The sequence below is a fragment of the Sebastes umbrosus genome, chromosome 21 (assembly GCF_015220745.1).
Source record: "Sebastes umbrosus isolate fSebUmb1 chromosome 21, fSebUmb1.pri, whole genome shotgun sequence".
In the NCBI taxonomy this organism is placed as follows: Eukaryota; Metazoa; Chordata; class Actinopteri; order Perciformes; family Sebastidae; genus Sebastes; species Sebastes umbrosus.
Window position 1 is genome coordinate 3722855 of NC_051289.1, and position 27719 is coordinate 3750573.

General features: G+C 39.8%; 1 protein-coding gene across 1 annotated transcript in view; it reads left to right on the forward strand.

Annotated features, from left to right (window-relative positions):
- The window catches only part of LOC119480827 (cadherin-12-like), a 112708-nt gene that overhangs the window by 45944 nt on the left and 39045 nt on the right, over positions 1–27719 (forward strand). The window contains exons 3-5 of the mRNA XM_037757431.1: positions 19201–19495; positions 22914–23033; positions 25842–26009. Of these exons, the coding sequence (XP_037613359.1) occupies positions 19201–19495; positions 22914–23033; positions 25842–26009 (583 nt within the window). The remainder of the gene's footprint in view (positions 1–19200; positions 19496–22913; positions 23034–25841; positions 26010–27719) is intronic.

Consider the following 27719-nt stretch of genomic DNA (forward strand, 5'->3'; position numbering starts at 1 on the left):
AGGTTCTATTCATTAAAAATACTATAAGGCGAAGGTAAATTCTAACATTATCATGTTTGTTCAAATATTGTAAAAAAAATCTTTTTTTTGTCGAGAAACCTGAATGAATCCAGATGTTTGAAGGGGATGTTTTCACAGCAACATAAAATAGATATTAGAGAGGATAATGACCTCTTTAACTTCCTAACACTAGCTCAAAGTGTTTATTGTTTTGTTTTTTACCGTTGTTCAATCGAGAATCATGGAATTTCACTGGTATTGGTTATCGACTGCTACATTTTTGGTATTGTGACATCCCTAATTCATTGGTCTACTAAGTTTATAATTAAAGTTAAAACATGTTTTAAACACCAAATTTTGGCCATCAAATTATAGATTACTCAAAACAACGATAAGTCATATGAAGAGCTCCGTTGACACACTGAGGCAGATTGGGCCTTGATTACTACCCGGTGCATGTCTGACTTATTATTACATACATAACTAAAACATACGTCTGAAAGCACTAAATACAATTTCCGTTTTCCATGTGCACACTTTCTCATGTTGCAATCATATGAGGCATAGAGTGAGTAAATATTAGTTTTGTGCAGTGCAAGGAAGGACTTACTATAAAACATCCATCTTTACATGCTGTGGTCTATTGCAGATTAATGAGTGCAAGCAAAGCAACATTTCTTTTCTTCTGCATCACCAGTGGAAAAAAATTATGCAAAGTCTGCATTTGCACTTGTTTTGGTGGTATGGCGTGACTACAAAATAAAGAGAATGAATTTAGACTCCGGCGACCTAATTTGAGAACAAAAACGGCAAAAAAAACAACATGTAGCAGTAATGTATTCATATTGATTTTACACCCAACACTACATCTTAATATATTTATGCCAGAATCTATATATTCCTGCCTCTTGGTCAGGTAAGTGGAGGTGGCAGACACTAAACATGAAGAGAATGTTAAAAAACCTACAGTTACAGCTGGGAGCTGCAACTTACACTACTTACTTAATTATCTTCTTTGCTCCCCGAGGTGCAAATAAGGTCATGACAAGATTCAGCAAGGTGTTTAGCGCTAGTATTAGTCCCTCCTGCACGCATTAATAAGGAAGCGACTGCTCTGGGGCCTTGCTCAAGGGCAACTGAACTGCAGCAGTCTAGAAAAGTGGTTACTCCATTTTTCACCTAGAATCACAATGTCTCAAGACACTCTGAGCCACTAAGATTCATATGTGGAAAACACAACTTATAGTGACTAAAATTTAGTTTTGAAATAGTACAATGGAAGTTTTAATACTGTAATGGACATGTAAGAAAAAGTAGTCTACCAAGGATATTTGAAATATCTACTTTTACCTGTTCAAGTTTATAGCAAGGTTGCTCTTCGGAGTGAAAAGCAATGTTGTGTAAGTAACTCCAACTTCCAATGCCATTAACAATAAATAAAGAGACAAAAAAACAAACCATTATAATTTTATGACTGTCTTTCTCTACAGTTTTAAAAATAAAATATGAATAATTATTCACTTGAGATACAAAGGACCCACGAGAACATAGTTATTCACTTTGAGTACCAACATTTCACATTTAATACAAGCCCCCATATTGTGAAACTTCTGACAATCCCCTGTTGACAACAACCACATTATTGCAGATTAGCAATTAAAGCCCAGAAGGCTTAAGGGGGTAAATGTAACAACACTGTGCTGCTCACAATTAGATAATGCAGAGGCCTTTCCTATGCTGAGCAGTGATTATCTGCAAGAAAAATCTGCCATTAGTGGTGTGGCTGTATATCAAGCCAAGCTGCTTCCTCTCACTCTCTATTAAACTCTCTGCTGACTTCAGCAGCTATTTCTCAAAATTTCGTTCCCGCATCACGGCACTCTCCATTTGAACATAATGCTCATGAATTGCTGTTTGACATATTTTCCCTAGAATTATAGTAATGTGGCAATTCAGAATCCACTTAAAGGAGCTGTGCTTGTCATTTCAAAGCATGGCAAATATAATGACCACTTACTACCAGTGGAGGTGTTATCTAAAGCAACACATCTCTCGGGCTTGCCATCACTAACAATGCTGGGATTGTCTGACCAGAGCAGACAGTGTGTCGCTGTGAACTTCATGGATCAAATGTGGTTTGTACTAGGAATGAAACGATTCCTCGAGTAACTCGATTACTAAAAATCATCGATGCAAATTATTTGCATCCCTGAATATTAATTAATTTATATCAATTTTGAATTTGAACACATCATTAGTTGCAGTTATAGCACCTTTATAGGAGTAGTCCATGAGCTGTGTACTGTCATTTGAAATTATAATTTTTTTTAATTTATTTGTTTGTATTTCAGAAAATGTTTTATCTAAAACACAAAATGTAGATGGGTTTATTTTTGACATAATGTCATTGTATGCTGTTTAAGCTTTTTTTTTTATAAAAAGGAAACCAATTAGTTCACTTTAATAGACCTGTCTTATTTTTCCTAATCTGCATAATACTCGATTACTAAAATAATCAATAGCTGCAACCCTAATTTGAACAGAGTAATTTGCAATCTCAATGAAGAGGGACTGGACCCACGTACGGACAACCTGGTCTCTAGATTCTCAGTCCATCTAAAATAATATCTTTGCACCAAGGTTCGCTAGACTTTTTTTTTTTTTTTTTTTATTAATGGCAATATGGCTGTTGATATTCCAGCATTACAGCCATATAGAGCAACTACCGGACAATTATTTTAAATAGCCATATATTGGCTTACATTTGACATAACTTGAAAATAAGTGAAATGAAGAAGCGGTCTAGAAAATAAAACAAAAAGGCTGTTTGGTAAGATTTCCACGTTTTTCAAACTCAAAATAGTGCTGTAGCCCACCGAATAGTTTTAAGCTTCATTCATAACGTTGACATTCAAATTATCATTAATACCTTACCGAAAAATTGCAGTCCTCCTTCTCTTCCCCTCTCTGTCTCTCTCTCAAACACGCACACACTCCTCGTCTCTGTAATTGTCTCAATCTGAAGTCCAAAAGTCAAAATTTATTGAAGAAACATAACACAACAACGTAATTATTATTTATATCATTATTATAGCGGCTTTCTCCGTTTGTTTCACATTTACAGTCAGCTGGCTGTGTATATATATATATATATATATATATATATATATGAGCGTATCGTGAGGAGATATTCGCTGAATTTGACAAAAAGTGTATTGGATTAGAAGCGGAGCGGAGGCATTTACATTTTTGTATAATATAAGTCTTGGCAGCATATCTTATAATATTAGGCCATTTAATATGCAATTAATTAGTAAAAAATATTTATTTGGCCAACGGACATTCTGGCCGTTGATCATTTAATCTGCCGGACGACTGCACGTGATACTGGCTAAAAGCCGACATATACCGGCTAACACAAAGCCTGCTTTGCACGTCAGAGAGCCCCCACTGTGTTACCTCCCACAGAGAGCGACACCAGACACAACCATGTTGTCTTTTTATACAAGTCATGGGAACATGATGGCAAGGCAATGAGCAAAACCCTCTCAAAGCACACTAGGCAAATTATACACTTGGCTAGAAAGGCAGTAAGGGAATAAGTTCCATAAAAAAGCTCACCAGCCATTAAGTTCAGAAAGCAAAAATCATCATACCCATAACAGCACACGCACTCAAGGTTAAAGACAAATCCAATCAATTTAGATAGTCACACTTAGGACCTATAAAAAGGAAAGCAAAAAAAGGTCTCAGTACCCTTTATTGCAGTACAGAGTATGCAACGGCATGCAGCGGCATGCTCCAATGCCCCGTTTCACACACTTGCAGACAAAAGGTCGCTCATTTAAATACAAGTCAATAAACCACTTTTGCTAGAAAGGGCAGCCCCGTTTCTCCTACAACTTGTTTATTCCTTTGCTTCCCGCCTGACAAGGAATGACCAGCCTTCTTTTTTATTGATGGCTCTTCCTCTCAGTCCCACCCCGTACCTGGCTGAGATTTATTACTGATGTGGAGCCCGCAATTTAATCTTTCAATGAGGACCTATAAGAAGGACATAAAAAGCGTTTCAACAAGACTTATGCACCGGGCCCAACAGAGAGAGAGAGATGCCATTATCTGACCATATGAAATTTAGCAGCCTTACTAGTGATGGCGTGTTACACGTTGTTAAATAAGGTTCGGATTTAAATGCTTTGGAATTTAAGCTGTAAAATGCATGAAAACCTGAAGAGGCCCATATAAAAGCAGCAAACCTGTTTACACACTGTGGTGATGATCGCCACTGCTGTAAAACACTTCAGTTGGACTGCCTGCAAAGCCAACAGGTAATTAACATCGACTCCAAAATCACAGGCTTCATAACTTGATTGCTTTGCACTGTTGTGTGCAGAGGTCTGTTCGGTGACCTACAGCTAAGCACGGCGACTACATGCAGAGCCTGAGCGAAATGGCAAACAATAATCTTGTTGATCTATTCGTGATATCCATAAAGCATGTCTAATGTAGTAGCTGGTACAACAATACTGCAATCACTGAGGCGAGGAACATAGCACACAAGTACATCCTGTATATCAGCAATTAGATAGCCCTTGACGCTATTGTAAATACAATAATTTAATATGAATATACAGTCAGCGATATGGATATATGTTTGAATGCCAGTAAAGAAACTAAATGTGTGTTTTATGTAAAATGTGTACTAAACACTCACCTAAAAAATGACATGATCTTATCCCGGAATTCATCTAGAAGTACTTTGCCTAAGTAATTCACTGTCAAATGCAAAGTAATTTGAAAGGATCGCTCTCCTGGAAGTTATGCATGAGGTGTGCCAGTGATTCAGCCGCTCGTTAGAACATATTAAGAGGTTGAGGGGCATTTACAATTGTAATGCATGTTGATGATGAATGTTGCGGGAAAAATTCTGAGAAGAACATCTGAAATAAAAAAGCTAATGATGCCATTCATCTGTCCTGCCAGAGTAATATATTTCATACATTTCGTCCTCATGGGTAATGGACTTTCCTCCTGAATTGCATGGATCATATTTCCAAACGGTGTGCTAATGCCCCAATCAGTATCACTTACTAGCGTGGTCAACATTTTCCCATTTGTTCCTTGACATTGATGGGCAATATTGTTGTGGTTCTGGGTAGAAAATTGCATTCTGTATGTTGTATCAATATCGCTATATTGTTTAATCAAGTGTGATATGAGAAAGGGGAATCAAGCCTTAACCCCAGTCTCTAAGATCAATAACAATCATGTATATTCATGTGAAAAATCATTCTTGATTGTTATTTTGCTGTGCAAAAGATAACCTCTCATGAAAACACGTATTTTTTGGAAGTGTTTTGTAATGTATGATAAAGCTGCTTCTTATTGAATCGTATCAGCTCCTCAGATTGTTGACCTAAGCGACATTTATATCAACAATCACGTTTGTGGGTTTTGATGAATCGCTGTCAACAACTGCAGGTGAGATGTGAATTTAAATTGCGGTAATACAGCTTCAGAGGTGAAAACAACTCAAGGGCTTTTATTTGTTGTCACACAACCTAGGATATATCTGTCAATCTGTCCCATTTGGTCCTCTCTCTCCCTCACATACACATCCCTACATGTTTTCTGTGGTTGCATATCTACCAGTAGAGCCTCCTTTGTGTGTGTGTGTGTGTGCATTTTCCCTCCATTCTTATTACCTGACTGAGGCATGACACAACCCAGATAGCAACCTCCGAGCTGTCAGCAGCACAAGAAATGGCTCGCAAGCCAATATCGATCAGCTATAATAAGCTCGCAGCGTTTGACACAGTGTTTTCTTTCTATCAGCAGCTCACCAGCACACCGACTACCCACGAAAAACTTGCCATGCAAGCAGTCATGATGTGAAACGACATGGCTCTAGCCTGACAACGCACGAGCTTGGAGCCTCCAACAACATACCAATACTGCCACTAGTCATCACACTACTGGGTTGGTAGGACAGGAAGAGCGGTTGAATGGGTTTTGGATTGAAGGGTCGTTTCAAACCTAATAATGAATAGCAGCATAAAAATAAATTCAAGACAGCAGTAGGGCCAGGGATGCATACAAAGCATCAATGTATACAGAAGGATTTACACTGATTAACAGCTTGTAGCATGAATTCTGAGAGGAGATATGTAGTATACTGTATGCCCTGGTTTTGCTAAAGCACCGTTAAATATGGATCAGAATCAATCAATTCACACAGTATAATAAATATACAGTAAATGGCCTTGGGGCATATGTATAATATATACCAGGAAATATTACTTATTCAACAAGGTGTAGGACAAGATCATGTTTGTAAGTAAAACAAGAAGGCGACTTTACTAGGAAAGTTTGTCACAATACCAAAAAACAAAAATGACTTTGATACAATACTCTGCCTAAATATCTTGATAGTAATACTGAAACGATATTTTTTATTAATTAAAAATGTTAAAATGTATTAATTAAACAAATGTATATGGTATGTAGTAATCTGATGTCCCCTATACTTGCGTTTATTGGATTTCTTTGATAATTGACTTAATATTTGCAACCAGATAGCAATTATTAAAAAGCGTTTAATAAGGCTTTTTTTGTAAAGCAGTGCCCCCACCAACGCATCAGTAACAGGCGGACAGTGGTACTGCAGCAAGGGAGATGACGAGATGCTTCCAACACAAAAACCCACAAAATGACAATAAATTCAGATGAAGATCTGTGAGAAATGTGATCATCTGCGTTACTGCTGTTATTCAAGATCCGATTGGCTGTATCGAAATAAGGGATCTACGTATCTATGACAAATTAATGGAAAACTGAGAGGTGACACCATGAAACCAAAAAAAATATAAAATTCTGCCTTTTGGGTTCTGATTTTTTTTCTCAAAAGGAGAACACAGGACAAGTGCTTTACAGAGCAGATATCTATGCTGTAGCAGACAATAAAAGCTATTTCATTTCATTTTGGCTTGACGTAATCCTCAGAGATATTTAGACTAACTGCATCTAAAGATGAGAAGAACAAGTATGTTCCAACCCTTTTCAGAATGTTTACTGATATGTGAATGTACTCGGTGTAAGGTTGCTGGGCCGTTCAAGGAACAATGTTGGCTCGCTATCAGCAAAAGAGTTGTGGCCTCCATATGCATTCCTGAGAGGAGCTCGGCATAATCCTGGGTGCAGAAATCCAATTACAGCATTCTCTACAGAGGTTGGTTACATTCTCCTCTGAAATCACTCAAATTAATCAATATGCGGGTTTACTGCATAGCCAATGAGGAACCATGTGCTGCAAATCCTGAAAGTAACAGGGAACACACCACCCTCTTCTCAACGCCAATAATTCCCCGTATAGCACAATCACTATCCTAAGTATGTGACTGTCTCACAGCCAGGACAGATGAGCCATCATTCTTCCCAGTAGTTGAGTAGTTTCGGTCAATAGAAGTATTTCTCACTAATAGGAGATGAGTAATGGTCCTGCCGATATTTGTTTTGACAACACTGCTAGTGCACTGGCTGGCCATCTGCATCGCTTCAACTGTTCCAGACACGACAAGATGGCTTAATGGTTAGAGAGAACATTTTGGAAATTATAGGCCACAGCTTTGAATCCTACAATGGCTAATGCATGCTCATAAAAATACCATAAATCCTGGCAAAATGAGGTTAAGCAAGACTGTGAACAACAGCTCTATGATCACTGAAACATCCGTTTCACAAAAGCATTAACTAACCGTCTGAAATGTAAATGTAAAATTGGTTGACAGTCGGGGAAAAATTGTGAACAGAGAAAAAAACCAGAAAAACAAAATCATCACGACTGCAAACATAATTACTCAAACAGATGGTGCGAGTTTAGATGGTAACAGGAAGCTTATTTCACTTCCTCGCACTACCTGTTTCTTTTTATAGCTGCCATGTCAACTGGTACCGTGAGCAGAGCATCTTGCTAATTATGCTTATCATGAAAAATGGAGTGTAAAGACGTTCTCACCATAATACGGGGTGCATATGATCACACCGTCTCTACGAGCCAGCTCTCGTTGAGTCATTCTGCACATGCTTTATGTTAACCAAATTTGCTTTTTTTAGATTGACATAAGGTTATCAGCAAAGCCATGATTTCCATTCTGCGTGCATAGACTCCACTTAGTTGTTACAAATTGGGAACAACTGTTACCGCAAAGGAATGGACATTTTTTTCGCTCTTTAGTTAAACCATTTATTTTCTTTTGACATACTGTTAAAACGGTTGTGGTTGTGATTACGCCTCCTGTCTATTGAGCCCACTGGGCGTTTTATAGCTTAAAAGAAGCACTTGTCTGCCGTCCTATTAAGGGGTATTTTTATATAATTGATTACCATTGTTAGAGTAATGGGATTTTGAATTAATATCAGTCAACTTTCACTTATAATTAATGAGGCAATGTGCCTATTCTTTTTATATTTGCATTTCTTTTTCATCTTTAATTGTGCAGTTCTGAATCATCTGCAGGTGCCTCTCCTGGGTACTTGTATTTAATAAACTGCTAATGTGAACATATGGTCCACATTTGTTCATTTTTTTTCTTTTCTCGTCAGTCAAAAGGACAACCAAATATAACCAGCCCATTAATCATAAATACAAAGTGATCATTTATGCAATAGTACACAGAAATGTCAGTCTGGCAACATTACAGAGTATATTAATCCAGCTTCAGTTAATACAGGTTTTGTGTTGATGATTATTAGGTCTGAACAGCCTGTTAAACTGAACAGATTTATGAGTTATCAATATCACAATATGGCCTTTTCATATTGCAGGAAGCGCAATATTTGTTAAAGTCAAAATAGCATTTTAAATTAAATATTGTAGTGCTGCAGAGATGCCCTGGCATTCACATCATATTCTACAGACTTAAAGGGACTATTTGTAACTTTCAGAAATGCTTCTTAACAGCGACACCTGTGGCCGTGAAATCAACGAAAGTCAGCGTCGGGCTCGTGCTTGCTCGCTCTACATAGACATGAACGAGCATCGCTCAAAACAGTGAGGCGACACACGTCAGCTAAAAGCACAATATCACTCTATATTTCAGCTGCTTGGCAGAAATGTTAGCTGACCAGACGAAGGTCTCTCCATGAATCAATGCTGATACTGTGTTTGCTTCTAGCGGGGCTCTGCAGCGAGAAACTCGTCTCTCTCTGCCCGCAGCCGGAGTGAGCAGGGTGGACACCGGCACCCGGTCGGTAACGAGACGATAACGTTTTTCTCTGAAGAGCTCCGTAACTTCCCAAGACACGGAAAACCTCTGTTGGTCTGGAGGAGCTGCAGCATTTATTTCTGCACAAACGTCCACTGTACATTCACTAGATATTCTCAGAGCTAAACTAACTCTTCTGCAGTGTGGAGTGAGCGCGCGTTCACGTCTAGAGGTGGAGTGAGTACGCGAGAACGCGCGCGCTGTCTGAGTGAAGGCAAGCAGGCAGAGGAGGAGAGGCAGCAGCCACACGCGATCGCGCATATGCGAACGCGCATGTGTCCCGACCCGCTACATTTATACGCTTAAAAAGTTACAAACAGTCCCTTTAAGAAAACATCTTTGTTTGGTACAGATCCCCACAAAAATCACAATATAATCATTTTAATATGTTTTTCAATGAAAATGAGAATAAGGATGTCAAAAGTATCATTCCCTCCAATATAGCAAATCATATCGCTATTGCAATATCACAATTAGATCTTTTTTTCAAAATCGTGCAGACCTAGTAATTATTATCTACATGGTAATGGTGTCATATGACGGAAAGTATCATGAACACATTAGCAATATAATGCAATCCAAAACAACTGCCGTGCAACAGATACTGCTGTGAAGCTTCATTTAGGAGAGGGTGTCAGAAAGATGTTGATTCAGCTCTACAGGTACAGACTTCATTGTAAGCTTTTGTCCATCAGAAGATGGTGACAGATCAATATGAACATCTTGTAGCAATCATTATCTGTGTGTCACTGCATCAAATATTCTCAAAAAACATGGAAAATAATATTTTCACAACAGCGTTTGCTGCAATTTGTGTATGAGCGATGTGTTTTCTGTCAGCAGAAAAAAGATTGTGGACCCTATTATGGCTGCATTGTTGCAGCAGTCCATCTGCCACTCTGATCTCTCCGCTACGCCACAAGCAAAAAGGAGTTACAACTTTCATCATGCTTACGAACGAGTCTGTTGCTCACTGCTATTGTCATGTCATCTGCCTAATAGGACAGAATTGACAAAATGATGCCGTGGATTATGTGAACGGATTGCAAAAGATTACGGGATTACAAAACAAGAGGAAACAAGATGGATAATAAATGAACAGAGACACAACACGGCTACTCTTGCTGCAGGATGTCGTTGCTATCTGATGAAAACATAGGGCGCTGCAATGCACGGTGTTTTATTAAAGACAAGGGCAAACCTTGAAGCGAGTTCCTGGGGAGCACCTGAGGGCGACAACACTCTTTAACCATACTGTTGACAGCCAAAAGGCCCACAGGAAATAGTTCCCTTTCATTTGGCTCAACTGGAAATGCAATTGTTGGATGATTGCATTTTGTCTGTATTATCTACGGCTACAAAAAAACAATCCATCCCTCTCGTGTGTCTACACTTTACAAGTTGAAGTTTATGAATGTTTCAGATTAAAACACTTAAAAAGACTTGTACCACTCCAGCTTGCTGCCAAAAGGGTTTACACACACACACACACACACACAAGGCCAAAAATCCTTTGTGCAAGTAATTACTGCTCTGCAGCCTCACCTACAGACATGCCAGATATGCCATTTCACACAAGCACACAGTGATAGATAACTATGATCATTACTGCCCGAATAAGTACTCCCCAATTTTCTGATGGGGGCACTTTAATTAGAGAGGGGGCTCTCTGCCCGGTTGATTTTACAGAAGACTGCATAACCATTTCCCAACAAAACCAGATACAGGCAACCGTTTGCCAATAACACTGCCACAGGCATGCACACACACACACATACACACAGGCAAGCTTGCGGTAGAGTGACCAACATAATGGCACGCTGGCCCAAACTCAAGTAGTATTGAAAAGAGCAGAGTAGAATAGATTAGAAAAGAGAATGATAGATTTATGTATACAGGAGACGTGTTGGAGGTATGGTGTAGTGTGCTGCCATTGAATCCATCCCTGACCAAAACCATCATAGCATCCATTCCCAACTTTCCATCATTTCACAAATCAACATTTATAATCCAAAAGAAATCACTAATTTACTTCTAATCGTTTCAAAGTTGAAACCCCGTTGGCTTTGTGCTGATTAACAATTATTGAACCACACCTACATGTTCCCATCATGCCATGTCTCACAGTGATGAATCTACAGCTCAAAGTATTCCCCCTACTTTGTCTGATGAAGACATGACCAGGGAAATAAATACTAGAAAGAGGTAAAACTAATAGAAACTTTATAAATCCACCATCGCCCACACCCCCACAGCAGGTGGGACAGAACCATGGTACAGCGAGCAACACATATATAACGACACGCCGGCCAAGCAGCACAGAATAAAATAAAATAAAAGACTTTCTTATCTTTTGTAGTCAGAGAGGATGTCGAATCCACCATCCAGTTCATAATTCCATCTGTGTGCAAAGCCGTTAAAACATCCCTATACGATACACTTCTATACCAAATGTTTTGATTCACAACATGTTACAAAAGATGTTTTGTGTAAGGAAAAGATATATCATACAATGCAATACAAGATCAGCAAATAATTCACACAGCAGGCAAATTAGTAGCACAGCAGCCAACAAAGGCATAATGACACGGCGGCCAGATACCAAACAGCATATAGCGTAGCATAGGATGCAATAGAATGAAACGGAAAATAGAGTTTCACTTCTCTACCAAATATGCCTGTGCATATGTTCACACACCCAGATAAGCACATAAGACTGAGCAATATGTTTGAAATAAATGTTGTTGTTTTCACTGTATATCATGGTGCCTTCAAATGAGGTCGTGTTTACCATGTTCACAAGAACATATTGTGGTATTAACGACCTCGTAAGTGGAAAGTTTCTGAAAGTTAAAGAGTTGTGACGTGTTTGTTGACGTCAGAAATGGCGGAGGCCATGGGAGTTCATTTTTCGATTCAGAATAAGTCAATGGATTGTAATTTTAGTTGTATATTGTTTCTCTTTGTAATTTTATATTAGGTCTGAGGAAATTGTTGATATTCCCAGTGTCATTATGCCTTATTATGCATTATTAAATTTTTTTCTCGTCAAGTTATGACTTTATTCTCGTAATATTAGGACTTTTTTTCTCGTCAAGTTGTGACTTAAATCTCGTAATATTACGACTTTTTTTCTCGTAAAGTTATGACTTTATTCTCATAATAATACGACTTTTTTCTCGTAAAGTTGTGACTTTAATCTAGTAATATTACAACTTTTTTTTCATAAAGTTATGACTTTATTCTCATAATAAAACAACTTTTTTTATCATAAAGTTATGACTTTATTCTCGTAAAATTAGGACTTTTTTTCTCGTCAAGTTGTGACTTAAATCTCGTAATATTACGACTTTTTTTCTCGTAAAGTTATGACTTTATTCTCATAATAATACGACTTTTTTTCTCGTCAAGTTATGACTTTATTCTCATAATAATACAACTTTTTTTCATTATGCCTTTGAATTTCCTGCATTAGGTTACCCGCTTGCTAGATTGCTAAATTGTTAGCCTCTGTGGCTTCCAGACGCCGACAGTAACGTTAATAATGCTGTTGCTTAGCAGCGGTGTTCTTGTACACGACCTCCCATGTTGGAAATACGAGCTCACGAGTTTCATTTGAAAGCACCATCATGTTATGTCAAATGTATTCAAGGTCACATAAATAAAATACTAAATGTGATCACGGATGCTACAAACTGTTGCACTGCATTACATCAGATTAAACATGAAACATTAAAAAAGTCATTTTGTTAGTTCTGACAAGATGCTTTACTGAAATAAATATGACTTGGATCATAGTATCAACATACAGATCCACTGAAAGTCAACAAGTCTTGATAAATTATTGCCCAGCCTTACATGCACTCTCTCTCACACACACACACACACACTCATACCTGCACAGCAGCCAACAGTAGAATAATGATCAGCACAAGCAGCACAATATAGAACAGGAAAAGGGCCAGGTGGCCTCCAAGCACCACGAAACACTAGAATATAGAGTCATGTCCTACCTGTTGAAGACATCCAGTCCACAGCTATAGCTCCATAGCTGTCCATTTCCCAAGTTGACATCAGGAATACATGGAGATGTCCACTGGAGTCCACCTCCACAGTCCTGTCCTGTAAATTCAGGTGTAACGTTACAACAAACCCTTTGGTCAGGGATCAGCAACCTGCAGCTCCGGAGCCTAATGCTGTCACAGTGTGGGGTGAATTTAACATGGAACCCAAATGCAGAGTAACAGGCAGGAAAGTAGTTGAAATAAAAGCGAGCTTTAATAATACTAAGCTGAGAAATCCAAAACTACCAAAGGCAAAACAACAAAAGGCAGGGAGGGGAACAAAGTACAAAAGAACAAATAGAAACAAACAACAAAAACCAAACAGAGGACCAAAACCAAAAATCACTAACCAGGGAAACACGAGGATCAGAGCAGGAGGTAACAGGTAACATGTAGGACAAGGTAGACGGGGCTGGAGAGACAACCGAACCGACAAGGACAGAGGGGAACACACAGGCTTAAATACAAGACATGATTACACACAGGTGACACAAATCAGGGCAGGCCAGACAATCAACAAAAGGCAGGAAAACAAACAAAGGAGGGAAGTAAAACCAGACAAGACACAGGAGGAGTGAATTACAAAATAAAACAAGAAACTGGAATGAGAATATAAAAGAAACCAAACACAAACCAAAATCACATAAACATAACTAATAAAGACTGGCACAGCCAGAACATGACAAATGCGGCTCTTTAGCTCCTCTCACGTGGCTACCTGTGGATTTATTAAAAAGGAAATGAATAACTGTTTTTTCTTTACATTTTCATTTTTATTTATCATTGTTGTAGGTCTATGGTACAACAGAGAATTAAGGCCACATTGAGGAAAAAAAAATAAATCTGAGATTACGAAAATAAAGTCATATTATGAGAATAAAGTCAAAGGTTTACGGGAAAAAAGTCTTAATATTATGAGAATAAAATCAGAAGTTTACGAGAAAATAAATTTGTTATATGAGAATAATGTCATAAGTTTACGAGAAAATGTCCTAGTATTATGAGAATAAAGTCATAATATTATAAATTAGTGATTTTACATGCTATTTTTTTTCTCCTCAAGTTATGACTTTATTTTCATAATAATACGACTTTTTCTCGTAAAGTTGTGACTTTAATCTCGTAATATTGCAACTTTTTTTCTCGTAAAGTTTTGACTTATTTCTCGTAATATTACGACTTTTTTTCGCGTCATGACTTTTATGACATATTCTCGTGATATTACGACTTTTGTTTCTCGTAAATCTTATATGGTTTTCCCCTGAATGTGGCCCTAATACTCCGTAGTACATTTGCACTTTGGCCCTCACTGCATTAGACTTATACACTATATACTTAGACTATAAACTGTGTTACCTTCATCACAATGCTCAAATGTTTTGTTTCTCCAAAAAATAGATTTTTTTTTGTTTTTGCCTAAAATGGCTCTTCTGATAGTAAAGGTTGCTGATCCTTGTTCTAACGTGTCAACAACAACAACAACAACAACAACAACAACAGTTAATGTCAATCATCTATAATGAGTGTTACCTGTCACAGAGGGCAGCTCATCACTGTAGCATTAAACTAGCTCTGTTTCCATGGCGACGCAAGGTGCCTCATTAACTGTGTGACACAGATTAAATGACGTCATAAAAGTTAGCATTTCAGTGACGTTATTTCCAAGTCTTTTTTTTCTAAAACATCATGCAATGCTCTGCATTTGTAACCAGGTTGCATTAATTCACTTTTCATCCACTTTTTCCTCTGGTGGCATCTCAGTGGGGCCTTGCACACCTTCTTTTAGCTCGTTGTCATCCTCCTCTTCCTCCTCCTCCACCTCCTCCTGGCGCACCTGTGCGTGGTTTACCTATATTAGAAAACAGCTACCTAGTGTAACAGTCAACATTACAGCCTCCACATAACTGGGGATGCCTCTTTCTCACTGTTTCTCTGCAGTTGTCCTTGCTTTGGTAAAACGCTGAGTGAGTGCATTTGTATTCAACGTGTCCTCATCGCATGGAAGTAGGCCAACATCTCTTCCCCTGGATATGAGGATGGAAACCCCACATTGTCTGACAATGTTTGGTTCCAATTCATTTCAATTCCTCCTTCCCTAGTTCCCTTGTTTTGTCTCCATGTAGCAAGGGTATAACATGCTGCCTAGACTGAGGGAAAAGCTCAATATCCTGGGATAAACTCTACACTTTTTTCTTGTTAGAAGCTTGGACAAGTTAATCCTAAGGTGCTATAGGCTTATATGGAGACATTTGTCATTAAAGGGGACATATTATGCTTATGTTCAGGTTCATACTTGTATTTTGTGTTACTACTAAAACATGTTTACATGCTGTAATGTTAAAAAAACAACTTTATTTTCCTCATACTGTCTGCCTGAATATGCATTTTCCATCTGTCTAAAATGCTCTGTTTTAGCTAATTTCAACGGAATTACAACGGAATTACGTTGCTAGGCAACAGTTTGGGTCCATGTTTACTTCCTGTTAGCTGATGTCATTTACCTACACTGCAACCGGAAATAAACTGGGACACATTTAGAATGTTTACGTTTAAAACCGTGTAATGGTCTAAATATTGTATATTTGTGACATCACAAATGGACAGAAATCCTGACGGCTTGTTTCAAACGCACAATTTCTGAATACGGGCTGTGCGTATTTCTCCTTTCACAGTTTTTATGTGGCACTTAAACCTGCTTTATACTATAACAGACACAACAATCTCACTTTTTACAATATGGGATCTTTAAAGCTGCAGTGGGTAGAAATGGAGCAAATATGATTTTTTAAAATAAAGTTATTTTTATAAAACGATCACTATATCCTGACAGTGGTGCATGAGACAGATGATCTGAAACATCTTTTAGTGCACGGTTTAGCTGTAAAATGAAAAAGTTTGTGATCCGGCATCCGGTCATGGTGAGATCTGTTGAAGAAATACCAAGCACCGCCCACCAGCCTGAGCACAGCCAATAGGAACTCTCTCTCTCTCTGAAATGACCTGTGATTGGCCAAAGTCTCCCGATTTTTTAAAGTCTGAAAACAGAGCCATGAGGAGGTGCAGAAGTCATATTTTCTCTCAGAACACTTGAATATGTATTAATATATTATATATAATATAATATTAATATACATTATATATGCTGAAAGGTTATTACAGATTTTTTTGCCCAATGATGCCAAAAAATATACTGCCTACTGCCACTTTAATATATTGAAGTAATTGTATTGGCAGTTGTCAATCATGGGTTGAAGCATCACATTAAACTTGGGTAGGCCCTATCATAACACCCTCAGCTCCAGTGTCTACCACGATAAAATTGTAAATGATACAAATTCAAAATGCAGTACAGGGTGGTATTGCGTATATTTCATATTCCATATAGCCTAATTTATTTTCTTCACCAAATATTTTGCTGCGTAAGGATAAATAGAGGGTTTAGTTTTCAATCTACTTTGTTTTATTATCAGATTATCTTGTTTGTGGAGGAGTTTCATATTGTTCACAATATTTACAAGGACAATGCATAATCTACATTTCAGATTTTGTGCCAATTGCATAAAATGCTATGGGACCTAGTTGTCATTCAACACGGGTCATGTACTAAAAATAATTCTCATACATTTGAATAGCAATGAATAATGCACCATGGATAGACAACATAATGACATGCTATGCTTAGGTGTGAACTGGGCAATTTGCACTGAATCACCAATTACTCCCAGTGTGTTTGTGCTTGAGTCTTGGTTTGTTTTGAACCGTAACCTACAGAGAATTTATAGCTGCATCTCAAATTTACCTCTCCTCTCCGTGGCTGCAATTACCGTGGAGGTTCACCGGAAAATTGGCTATGTGCAAATGATAGCTCAATATTTACCTGTGGGGTAGAAAGAGATAGACTGAATTACTAAAAAAAAACAGACAGTGTCAGTGTGAGGACTCATTCAGTCATTAGCTGATGCATGGCAGCTACACCGTGGGTAAGGTTAGTGAAAGATCATGGCACATGCAATGCAACTAAAACATTTGGATAAGGATGGGGAAAGATCTTGGTTGGTGTGACGGGAGTCAAACGACGGTCCGGCATGAAAGTTTTGTGCGTTGGAATTGAACATCAGCATTTGGCATGAATCGTGAATCATAAATTGCCCAATATGGGCATCATTCCAAGGCTGATAAATCAGAATATGATACAGGACAGTAACGGTTTGCTGAACTTATATTATTGCTTACAAACTAACAGACTAATATCCTGTCCATCCATCCATCCATTGTCTTCTGGGGCTGGATTGCGGGGGCAGCAGGCGTAGAAGGGAATACCAGACGTCCCTCGCCCCAGCAACATTTTCCAGCTCTTCCTGGGGGATCCAGAGGTTTTCCCAGGCCAGCCGAGATATATAATCTCTCCAGCATGTTCTGGGTCTGCCCCGGGGGCCTCTTACCAGTTGGACGTGCCCGGAAAACCTCCAAAGGGAGGCGTCCAGGAAGCATCCTGATCAGATGCCAGAACTATCTCAGCTGACCCCCTTTTGACGCAAAGGAGCAGCGGCTCTACTCCGAGCTCCCTCCGGATGTCTGAGCTCCTCACCCTATCTCTAAGGCTGAGCCCAGCCACCCTACGAAGGAAACTCATTTCATCCGCTTGTATCCGCAACCTCATTCTTCCGGTCACTACCCAAAGCTCATGACCATAGGTGAGGGTTGGAACGTAGATGGACTGGTAAATCGAGAGCTTTGACTTCCGGCTCAGCTCCTTCTTCACCCCCAACGGTCCATGCACCGAACTGCCTGTCCGTCTCCTGCTCTATTTTACCCTCACTCACACTAATATCCACAATATTCAACCAGATGACAGCAGTTTGACAGCACATCCAAAAAGCAACCCATACAAAAGTGACATGTCCATTCTGTTTTAGCAGTGCTAGAAACGGCCCAAAGTCAACCATATCGTTTAGAATTAGAGGTGTCTCAAGTGCAAGTTGTGGAAGGTTTTTCCGACAGAGAAAAATTAAACCATGTTACCCGGAGTCAGCAGGTACTTAATTTAGCTGGCTACACTGCCTGCCCCTGCTTCAGTGCTTAAAATATCTATTCTTGTCTCCTGGAATATAAGACTAGTGTTCAACGGTGTCGGTGGAAATGCCACACCATTGATAAGAAGGCAAAACTCCGTATCCATATATTGTAATGATCACATTGCATTAGAGCCCTTAAATATTTAAAAGCCTTTGAATTGTATGACCGATCTCCCAGGGGGAGGTAAACATAACTCTGTCAATAGGCTCTCTGCCACCAGCCCAGAATGTGTTTGTCTTGTACAAAGAGAGCCGCCGTGGCCCTGGATCTATATTAACAGAGATGTTCTCTGGCTGGACTAGTGATATTCTGCAACTGTGCTGCGAGTCATCTGGTCACAGACCTCCGCTGTCAGGTGAAGGTATTAGAAACTGCTCAAGTGGAGTATTTACCTCAAGCTTTCACAGTCTGATCTATGCCACTTTGAGGAAAAAAAACCTCCTATTTCCTATCTCACAAGATTTTTGAGTCATGCCTGAATAGAATTTGGTCCATGATGTTGAAGAGTTATCACTGCAGCGTAATTGCACAGAGAGAATACATTATTTATGAGAGATTTAGCCTCATTAATCTGTGAAACGTTCTGAAAGTACGATCATTTTATTTTTTCTCATGACTTAGTGTTTTGCAGATCTTTTGCAGAGACATGAATTTGCTCTTTGATGCGCAGCCAGTTTCCTTGACTGTCTTTGTGAAATAGTGTTCTTTGACAGCTCTTCCCCTGTGCTTTCAATGAATCATTATCTGTGCCAATGTTTGCACTCAACCTGTCTTTTTTCCCCTCTTTTGTCTTGCAGCTGCACACTGACCTCGATAGGGGGGAAAGTGCGGTGAAGTACACCCTCTCGGGAGACGGGGCCGGCTCCATTTTCACAATTGACCAAACAACGGGGGACATCCATGCCTTAAGGAGTCTTGACAGGGAGGAGAAGCCTTACTACACCTTACGAGCCCAGGCTGTTGACATCGACACCAATAGGCCCCTGGAGCCCGAATCAGAATTTGTAATCAAGGTTCAAGACATCAACGACAATGAGCCAAAATTCCTGGAGGGACCGTACAGGGCCAGCGTCCCTGAGATGTCACCAGTAGGTCAGTGACCATGTGCAGTGATTTGTTCTGTCCACTAAAGAGAGATAAGCCAGTACTATGCTTAATTGATTAGAAGCCTTTTTTGCACTGAAAGCTTTGTTTTCTCCCCTCCAACTACCAGATGCAAAACTTTCAGGAGCATCACAGGTACAACCAGAGGGGCAAAGCTGCTCCCCCTAGATTTTGACATTTCAGAGAACCAGTTATTCTTGGTGTGCCCTGAGTATATTTCACAGCTTTGTCTTTATACACCCCTCCCTCCAGGGAGATCATCAAGGTAATTCTCTGGGAGAATGGTTCCTCTTGATGTGAGTGGCAACGAATCCCTCAAAACTCCAAAATCAGCGATCTCTAGAGTATGGGTAGAGAGGAAAAACAACACAGTCGAGCCTCAGCGAACACTCTAATTCGTAAGCCGCTCTGCAACAGTTTACTGTAGAATCAGAGACGCTTTCAAGTTTATCAAAAAACACATCTAGTGAGACCATGGAAGCAGAGTACAGAGATTAGCTTCACAAAACCACCCACAGAATGAATCAAGTAGATTATCAATTAGATAATCGACAAAAAAAGGGATTAACTTTCATTTAGATAATCGCATGAACGCTGTTATCGTCTTTCAAGTGAATTTAACAATACATTTTCAAAATGTTACCTTCCTGTAATTATAACATATACTTTACTTATCGTTATAGTTATTCAATTTGATGCACGGCAGTCTGCGAAAGTAATTTTAAAACATCCCTTTGACGTTTAGGTAGTATGAATGGATAAGTGTGTCACTTCCATAAAGTTGTTGGACTTGTGAGAGACAAATTCAAAGCAGCAAAGGCAGAGATATCCTGAAATGTAGTCCCTGTTATGAGCCATGCTCCAAAAACTCTGGAGCCTACATTTCCCATAATGCAACACGACAGCATCTTTTATGAGATGCTCCCTGCCTCATAAAACCCAAGCTGAAATATCAGAAAATCAGTTTTACTCCTCGTGATGAGTAAACTGAACTTCATGTGTTAATTTGGTAGATTGCCCCTAATTAACTAATAAAGGATTAATCAGTTAATCACACATAATTGATGAATAACGGCAATCATTCATTGATTATTGATAATTCTAACCAAATTATGACTGATAACTTTTTAGGAATTTGTACAATATCCTTGTGTATTATATTTGTTAAATAAATATTGATTAAAAAAAAATGTATGAGAGAATAATCAAAGGTAATTTCTACATTTAAGAATATATAATCAAAATTGTAATATTATCTAATATTAAATCAGTTTAACTGCATAAATCCTTCAGTGCTTTTGTGTGCTGGAACTGGAGATTAGTTGAAAACAAATGACTAAATCGACTGTGGGTTTAGAAATAACCTTGCTGTCACTTATTACAGTTGAAGGCATAAGAAATCACAAGTTGCAACGACAAGTGTTGGTTAATTATGCAGAGTGTTACCACTTTCAGACTTATCTCAGCTGAGAAGTGAGTTTCAACCAGCCCCCCACAATTTGTGTGAGACGTTATATTTATAGCAAAGTGCAAAAAAGAATCATCAAACCGACTAAAGTCTTTATCAATATTTATGCCAGCAAGACTTGTGTGATCAATGGGTTCATTAACTGTTACATCCCTCTTGTTGTCTTTGGCTGGAATCCCCCTTTGGATGTTGTTTTTATGTTAGCAGGGATAAACACAAACTAAAAGAGACAGATGCTGAACATAACTAATGGTTGTTAATGAACAATCTATGGCCGGAGACATTATGAAATCACTCATGGCAATAATCCGGAGACTCCCTTAGAGTTAGAAGCAATTATCTTATCCCTGAATCTTTAAGAAAGTGACAGATTTAAAAAAGAAAAACAGTGAGTTGCTTGAAAAAATGTAGTTATCACAAAATGTCTAGATGGATTTGTTGATTTCACTCCTTATCTCCAAACATTTCAAATAGTTAATGAGATTTTTGCATTTCTTTTGATTGCTCTAAATATCCTCTCTCTCTCATATTTGACTATAAAATCTGCACACATTGTTTATTGTGCGATATTAATTGGTTTTCTCTGCATTACAGTACAGTCATTTGTTGAATATTGTGATATAAAGTGTATTTAATCAAGTCAGATAGATAATCTATATTTCACATTTGTATTCTCCTCCCGTGTTTATCAGCAATGACCTTTCCGGCCTTTTCTTCCACCTAGTTCTTACTCACCCCAAATTTCCATAATTGCAGGAATAGAATTTAATCGGCTTGTTTATTGTCTCACACCTGGGGTAAAGGGCTGTTGCCTTTAGTCACTTTTGAAATGCGTAGGTGTCTGCATTGCAGAAAGGCTTTTTAAAATTCCACTACATCTGAGCTCACGGAGCTGTGTGGTTTTCCTCTCCCCTCGCTGAACTGAAAATGCGTTAGTGTATTATCTCATCTGTTGTACATTCACGTCGCAACACGATGCCTGGTATGTCTAATCAGACATGTGTGGCTTTGTTAGGAAGGATTGTGACACTAATCTGTCTCACCTAATGTTTTAATGCCATTGTTACCATCTGCTCAGACGGCAAAGCCTATTTAATATACAGCAAGTTCTTTACACACAACTAGGAGCTTAGCAGAATTTAAAATGACCATGCAAACACCATCCCTCTGGTCAGTGCTCATGTAAGTGCTCCACAAATGCTGCAGTTGAAAAAATATTTGTACACAGTTTTATAAGCCAGATGTGGGTGTGTGATGGATAGATGGACATATGTGCACTGAGCTGTCTGCCTGTGAAGGCATCCATGTCAACCTGTCTGCAAGCTTCTAAAGAATCAGCCCATCTGCCCGAGAATCACCAGGCTTGAGTCTCGGAGTTATAAAATAGTCAGGCTGACAAGGCATTTTTTTTGTTGTTGGTTACCCTCATCAAACTGGAAACTTCAGATTGAGTCTGGTGGATTTAAATGCATGGTAAATAAGGAGCATGTTCAATGCCAGCTAGTTAATGAGGATGAGCCAAACCTCCAACAAGTAATTATTCTGTCCTCTTACTGCAGCAGTTTGGAACACTGCCACCCTAATACTATTCCTGCCATGGCCCTTTGTTTTCTTAATGGTAGCATTGTTTAATGAATGGTCGCACAAGAGCGTTTTTTTACCCTTGCTTTATTTGTTAAATAATGCTCACTAAATAAAGCTACAAATGTGCAACAGGAAAATTGAACAACACATCCTCCGCACTCCTCCTCGTTGCACTCCGTCAGCGACTTTGACTGCTCAGTATTAGCTGTGTAGCTTCCTCAGTTGTGATTCATCACTCATTAGTGTCAGGTGAGATCGCTCAGTAAACTGATGAACTTCAAAGAGTTTGGATTGCAGTCTCATGTGGAGACAAATTAAGTCAAAGTCAATATGTCTTCCCACTCTTTCCTCCAGGGACGTATGTGACGCAAGTGACAGCCACAGATGCAGATGACCCGACCTACGGAAACAGTGCTAGAGTGGTGTACAGCATCCTCCACGGCCAGCCGTACTTCTCTGTTGACCCCAAAACAGGTAAAGTACTTATCCTTGCTGATTCATGTCATAAAAGACTGATTCAGTGTTAAGTTCATGAACATTTATAGATTTTTACTTACTGTGAAGAACTTTTAACTGGTTATGAAACAGTCTAGATTTAATACTGAGGCCTCTTTATGACCTACATAAGTAAAAAGATGAAGTTATTTCTACATGGTTGTTCCGGCTCAGATTCCACACAAAATCAAAATCATGCAGGTTCAGAAGAAACTCCTTCAGTTCAGACCCCAGCGGGGCCTCCAGCAGCGACCAGCCCACCACGAACAGATCCAGATGGGGCTTCACTGCCGCCTTTGACCTGCAGTCGGAGCTCCGGCAGGAGGTGGAGAGCTCCACACACTCGGCAGCAGCTGCTCCTCCTCCGGCCAGGAGCAGAGCTTCACCTCGCTGCTCCGCCAGTCCCCGCTGGGAGCCAACACCAACGCCACGCTGCTGGAGGCCCAGGCCGTATTTAAGGGAAGGGAGACATGGGAGAACCAGAACCATGACTGCGCGGGATAGACTGTCCAGCCCGTTGTCATTCCCAGGACGTTAGATAGCGAGGCTTTGTCACAACCGTCGGCGTTCTGTACCCTTTAGTGCCGGTATGAAATGCACCGGGCGTTCCATTAACAGTAATGAAAACCCATCCGGGACAACAGTAAATTGCTCTGGGAGTGTGGTGACATAGTTAAAGAGTGAAAACATACACACTGGGCAGGCGGGAGGGGAGTTGGATGGGTCCAACAAACGCAAGGCTTTCATCCAGGAGATGGTTGTTTGTGTCCCGTGCGTCACGTTACAATCAGCTGTTCGTTCGTGTCCCATGTTCACAACGTTCAGTGTCATTTTCACTGTACAAACGTAGTAGTTTTAAGCACAACCATGTTGTTCATTCCTAAACCTAGCTATAGTGGTTTTGTGATGCCAAGGGGCGTGACTAAGCGGCCATATGTGCCGTGTTGGACTTCCAGACCCTGCCGCTGTAAGGGATTCTGGTGCTCCAAAACACTACCGCTTTTGTCCACAGGGACCGCCAAAATCAACACAAAATTCCTCATTGTGGCTTTAAATATGCAAGTCAACAATAACTACCTCTCTTTTATGTGCACCTCGCACGTGCAGCGAGGCAATGTTGCGGTGAAATAAGGTCATCTAGGCCATTAGTCTTGATTGATATGTTTTATGGAGTTTCTTCCAAACAGTGTGTGCGATACACTGTAGTGTGGACCACTGCAAGCATATATCATGAGAATAAAACTGGTCCCAGAATTGACCCGCAGGCCACTCCACAAATCAGTGGGCCATAAAAGGACACATGCTCTCCAATAAAGACAGTGAATTATTTATCTGACAGGTACAAAGTAAGAGGCAGTTGTATCAAACACTGCTTTTAAATCAAACAGCGTTTCTATCAAGCTTTTTAATATTATCAAAAAAGCATTAAAATATGATGTAAACATTCAGGAGGTTTGGTTCAGAGACAGCTAGATAAAAAACTGTCAAATGTGCGAGCTCTTTTAAGCACGGCAGCTCTAAATATGGTAGTTGCTAGCACGCTGGGGCGGAGGAATGCAATCACTTTTTGCAATATATCAAAATGTCAGGTGAACCCACAAACTGACAGCCTCAGCAACAGGAAATAAACTCTGATCTCTAAACCGCCAGTGACTTTCTGAATCTTTGCTGCAAGGATATACTGAGTATAGTGTTGTATTGTGTTAGCCAGAAAACCGCTGGAGCTGGTAGCTTGAATTGAAATCACCAAAAGCGTTATTTAGTTATTTGCACATTATTTACACCTGCACTTTGCTGGTGTAGGCGGGTGGTGAAATGGCAGTAAAAAGGTTGCAGAGTAGCAGTAAGGCAGGGGGGGTACGGCAGACGACTGCTCTAAATGTGAAATACCTTCATATCACCAGCGTTTGCCGGCAGTGGACTGCTGTTGGCTTCCCATCTGGGGCAGTTCAAAGCATACGAAAATAGGTTCATACATATCACACGGGCAGATACGGCGGAATCTGTTGCTGATTATGCTGCTCATCCCAGAGTTTTACAGAGCGCATACTGTGGCTGTATGTCAAACTGATGCCGGGGGAAAAAAAATCAAACTGTTACAGTCAATGTTTGCCCTGCTGGGCCCCGCGTCTATCCAAACGCACATCAACACAAACACTGGGAGGAAAAGAAGGTGAGCGAGGGAGGGAGGTGACAACAACATGCGTAAATCACCCCTGCATGTCGCAGAATTACCCATCTCAGCGACAGACATCCCCCTTCTCCAGAAAAACATGACCAAAATTTCAAAAAATGAATTTTGTATTCACACATTTTCGGGGTCTGCGGATCAAATGGTGCATCCTCACCACATTAAATGGAAGACGAAGAGGGAAAAAGTGCAGGCCCACCTTGCTGCCCACCGCCTTTTAGCCTGCCAACCTCCCACTGACCTAGCTATTAATCTGCAGTACAAACGCTCTCTGATCTCAGGGTCTCTGATCCTCAAGTGAATCATTATATGGCTTCACCAGAGTTCCCTATTGAATGTCAAGTGTCTCCGGTTTGTGAAATGACCTCTATTTCAGCCTTGGTCAGAGTCGCACAAGCTGCTCCATCCTGGGAGCGGTGCTCTTTAGGTGCAATTTTGAGGTAAATTGCGCATTTAGCGTCAAACATATTTCAGGAGATTTTATATTTAACACTTTTTCTCTTTTGTCTTTTTTTTTCTCACTATCTCTATCTTTCACTCTCTTGTCTTCTTCCTCTATGTCTCCTGTATTTCCTATTAATCTTGCTGTACGCCAGGTGTTATAAAGACAGCCTTGCCCAATATGGACAGAGAGGTGAAGGAACAGTACCAGGTGTTAATCCAAGCCAAGGACATGGGCGGCCAGCTGGGGGGGCTGGCCGGGACCACCACCATCAACATCACCCTCAGCGACGTCAACGATAATCCACCCAGGTTCTCCAAAAGTGAGTGCCTTTTGTTGTTAACTGATGAAATTGGAAACTAATTGCTGTTTAACAACACCGCCTTTCATTTTTTTGTTAAACAGTAATAACGCAGGTGACCTTATACGCAGGTTCAAACATTTTTATGATCACCAAATAAACACTGTGCAATTACAACAGGGCAGGGGGTATTCATCATGTCTACTCTGCGTAATTGGTTTTCATTATTTGTCATTATGTGCCGTCGTAAGCAAAGGGGCTGTTTATTTAGCATGATTACATCTACATACTCCTGGCAAATACACGAGGATTGGTGTTATTTCGCTCATGGGGCATCCTTCTATATTTAGATCGGGTTGGAGCATGATGATGGTGCTGCACCAGGGATTGAGTCGGCGTATTTAAACACTGTATTTCATCCGGTATTTTGTATAAGCTGCTGAACCAGATTAATTCGATTGTACCGTTCACCAGGTCATGTAAAAAGCCAAGCGGGAAAAAAAAAAAAAAAACTCATTACTGTAAATACGTTGATCTGTGAAAGCTTCTCTACTTATACTAAGCATGAATGTTAAATTGTGTGCAATATGTATTCTATTCCAAATCAAGTGTATGATAGGAAAGCAAAAAATACTGTTCTGTATTGATGCAGTCTCTTCAGGTATTGCGAGGCGACACCGAGTGGTCTCCTCAGAATGTAAATACAGGCAGTGAGGCGGTCAAGCTCCTTTGGCTGCGGGGAAAAGATGATATTTCCATAATGCTGTCACAGCAGAGGTGTGGGCCAAGTATGGCGGCTCCTCCGCCCTGTCCCAAATCCTCTCTTTGTCGTCTTCTCTCTTCTATCTACAGAAGGCTTACAGGTTAAAAAAAATAAATAAAAAAATGGCTACATTGGATGACCTCATCAGATGATTCAGTTTATTTATAATATTACTGCATGGATCCCACATCTGTCTTTTCCAGAAATCCTCTTTTTCACCCTTTTATTATAGATTAAGTATTTGTAAACCGTCAATCCCCTGAATGAACCTCTAATGGCACCAGATGTGGTTGCAAATGCAATGCCTGCAATGACTAATAGGGGTGTATATATACTGTAACTGCATGTGGCTTTGTGGAATTATTCTAGAAGCTTGTGAACCCACTGACAGTGCCATTTAACAGCTGGTTGCTTACTCTCTTAACCTGCAGCTCGTCCTGTTTTGGCACTGGCGCTACGTCCCGTCCTTCAGAGGACGTGAACCTTAAAAGACTTTTTTAAAATGAATGCATGTCCTTGAAAGTACTTGATTATTTATTGAAATTATAGCAGCCAAAATTCATCCTTATGCCTCAGCTCTCCTCTCAAAATCCTGGGACACTGAGGAAAAAAGCTAAGATGCATAGTGAAATTGAGGAATGACGGCAACGTTAAATGCAACATTTTTCCTACAATCCAAGAAAAGATATTTTGGTTTTGTTTCAGTACATTTATTCTGGTGCTACCCCGAGAAAAAAAGAAATACCATCTCTGCCAAGCAGCTTCCCGGTTCACCCTTTCGAGTGCCTCAACACTCTGGCTTATTGTAAACATTTGTGTTCAAGTTCATCCATCTCCAAGTTTGATGCCACTGTGTGTCAAGTAGCACTATCCTCAGAAGGAGCTTCTAAGAGACGCATGCGGGCCTTTCTCTCCTGCACATCGCCCTCCCCTATTTTTAGGCTTTATTTGTCATATACGGGCCAAAT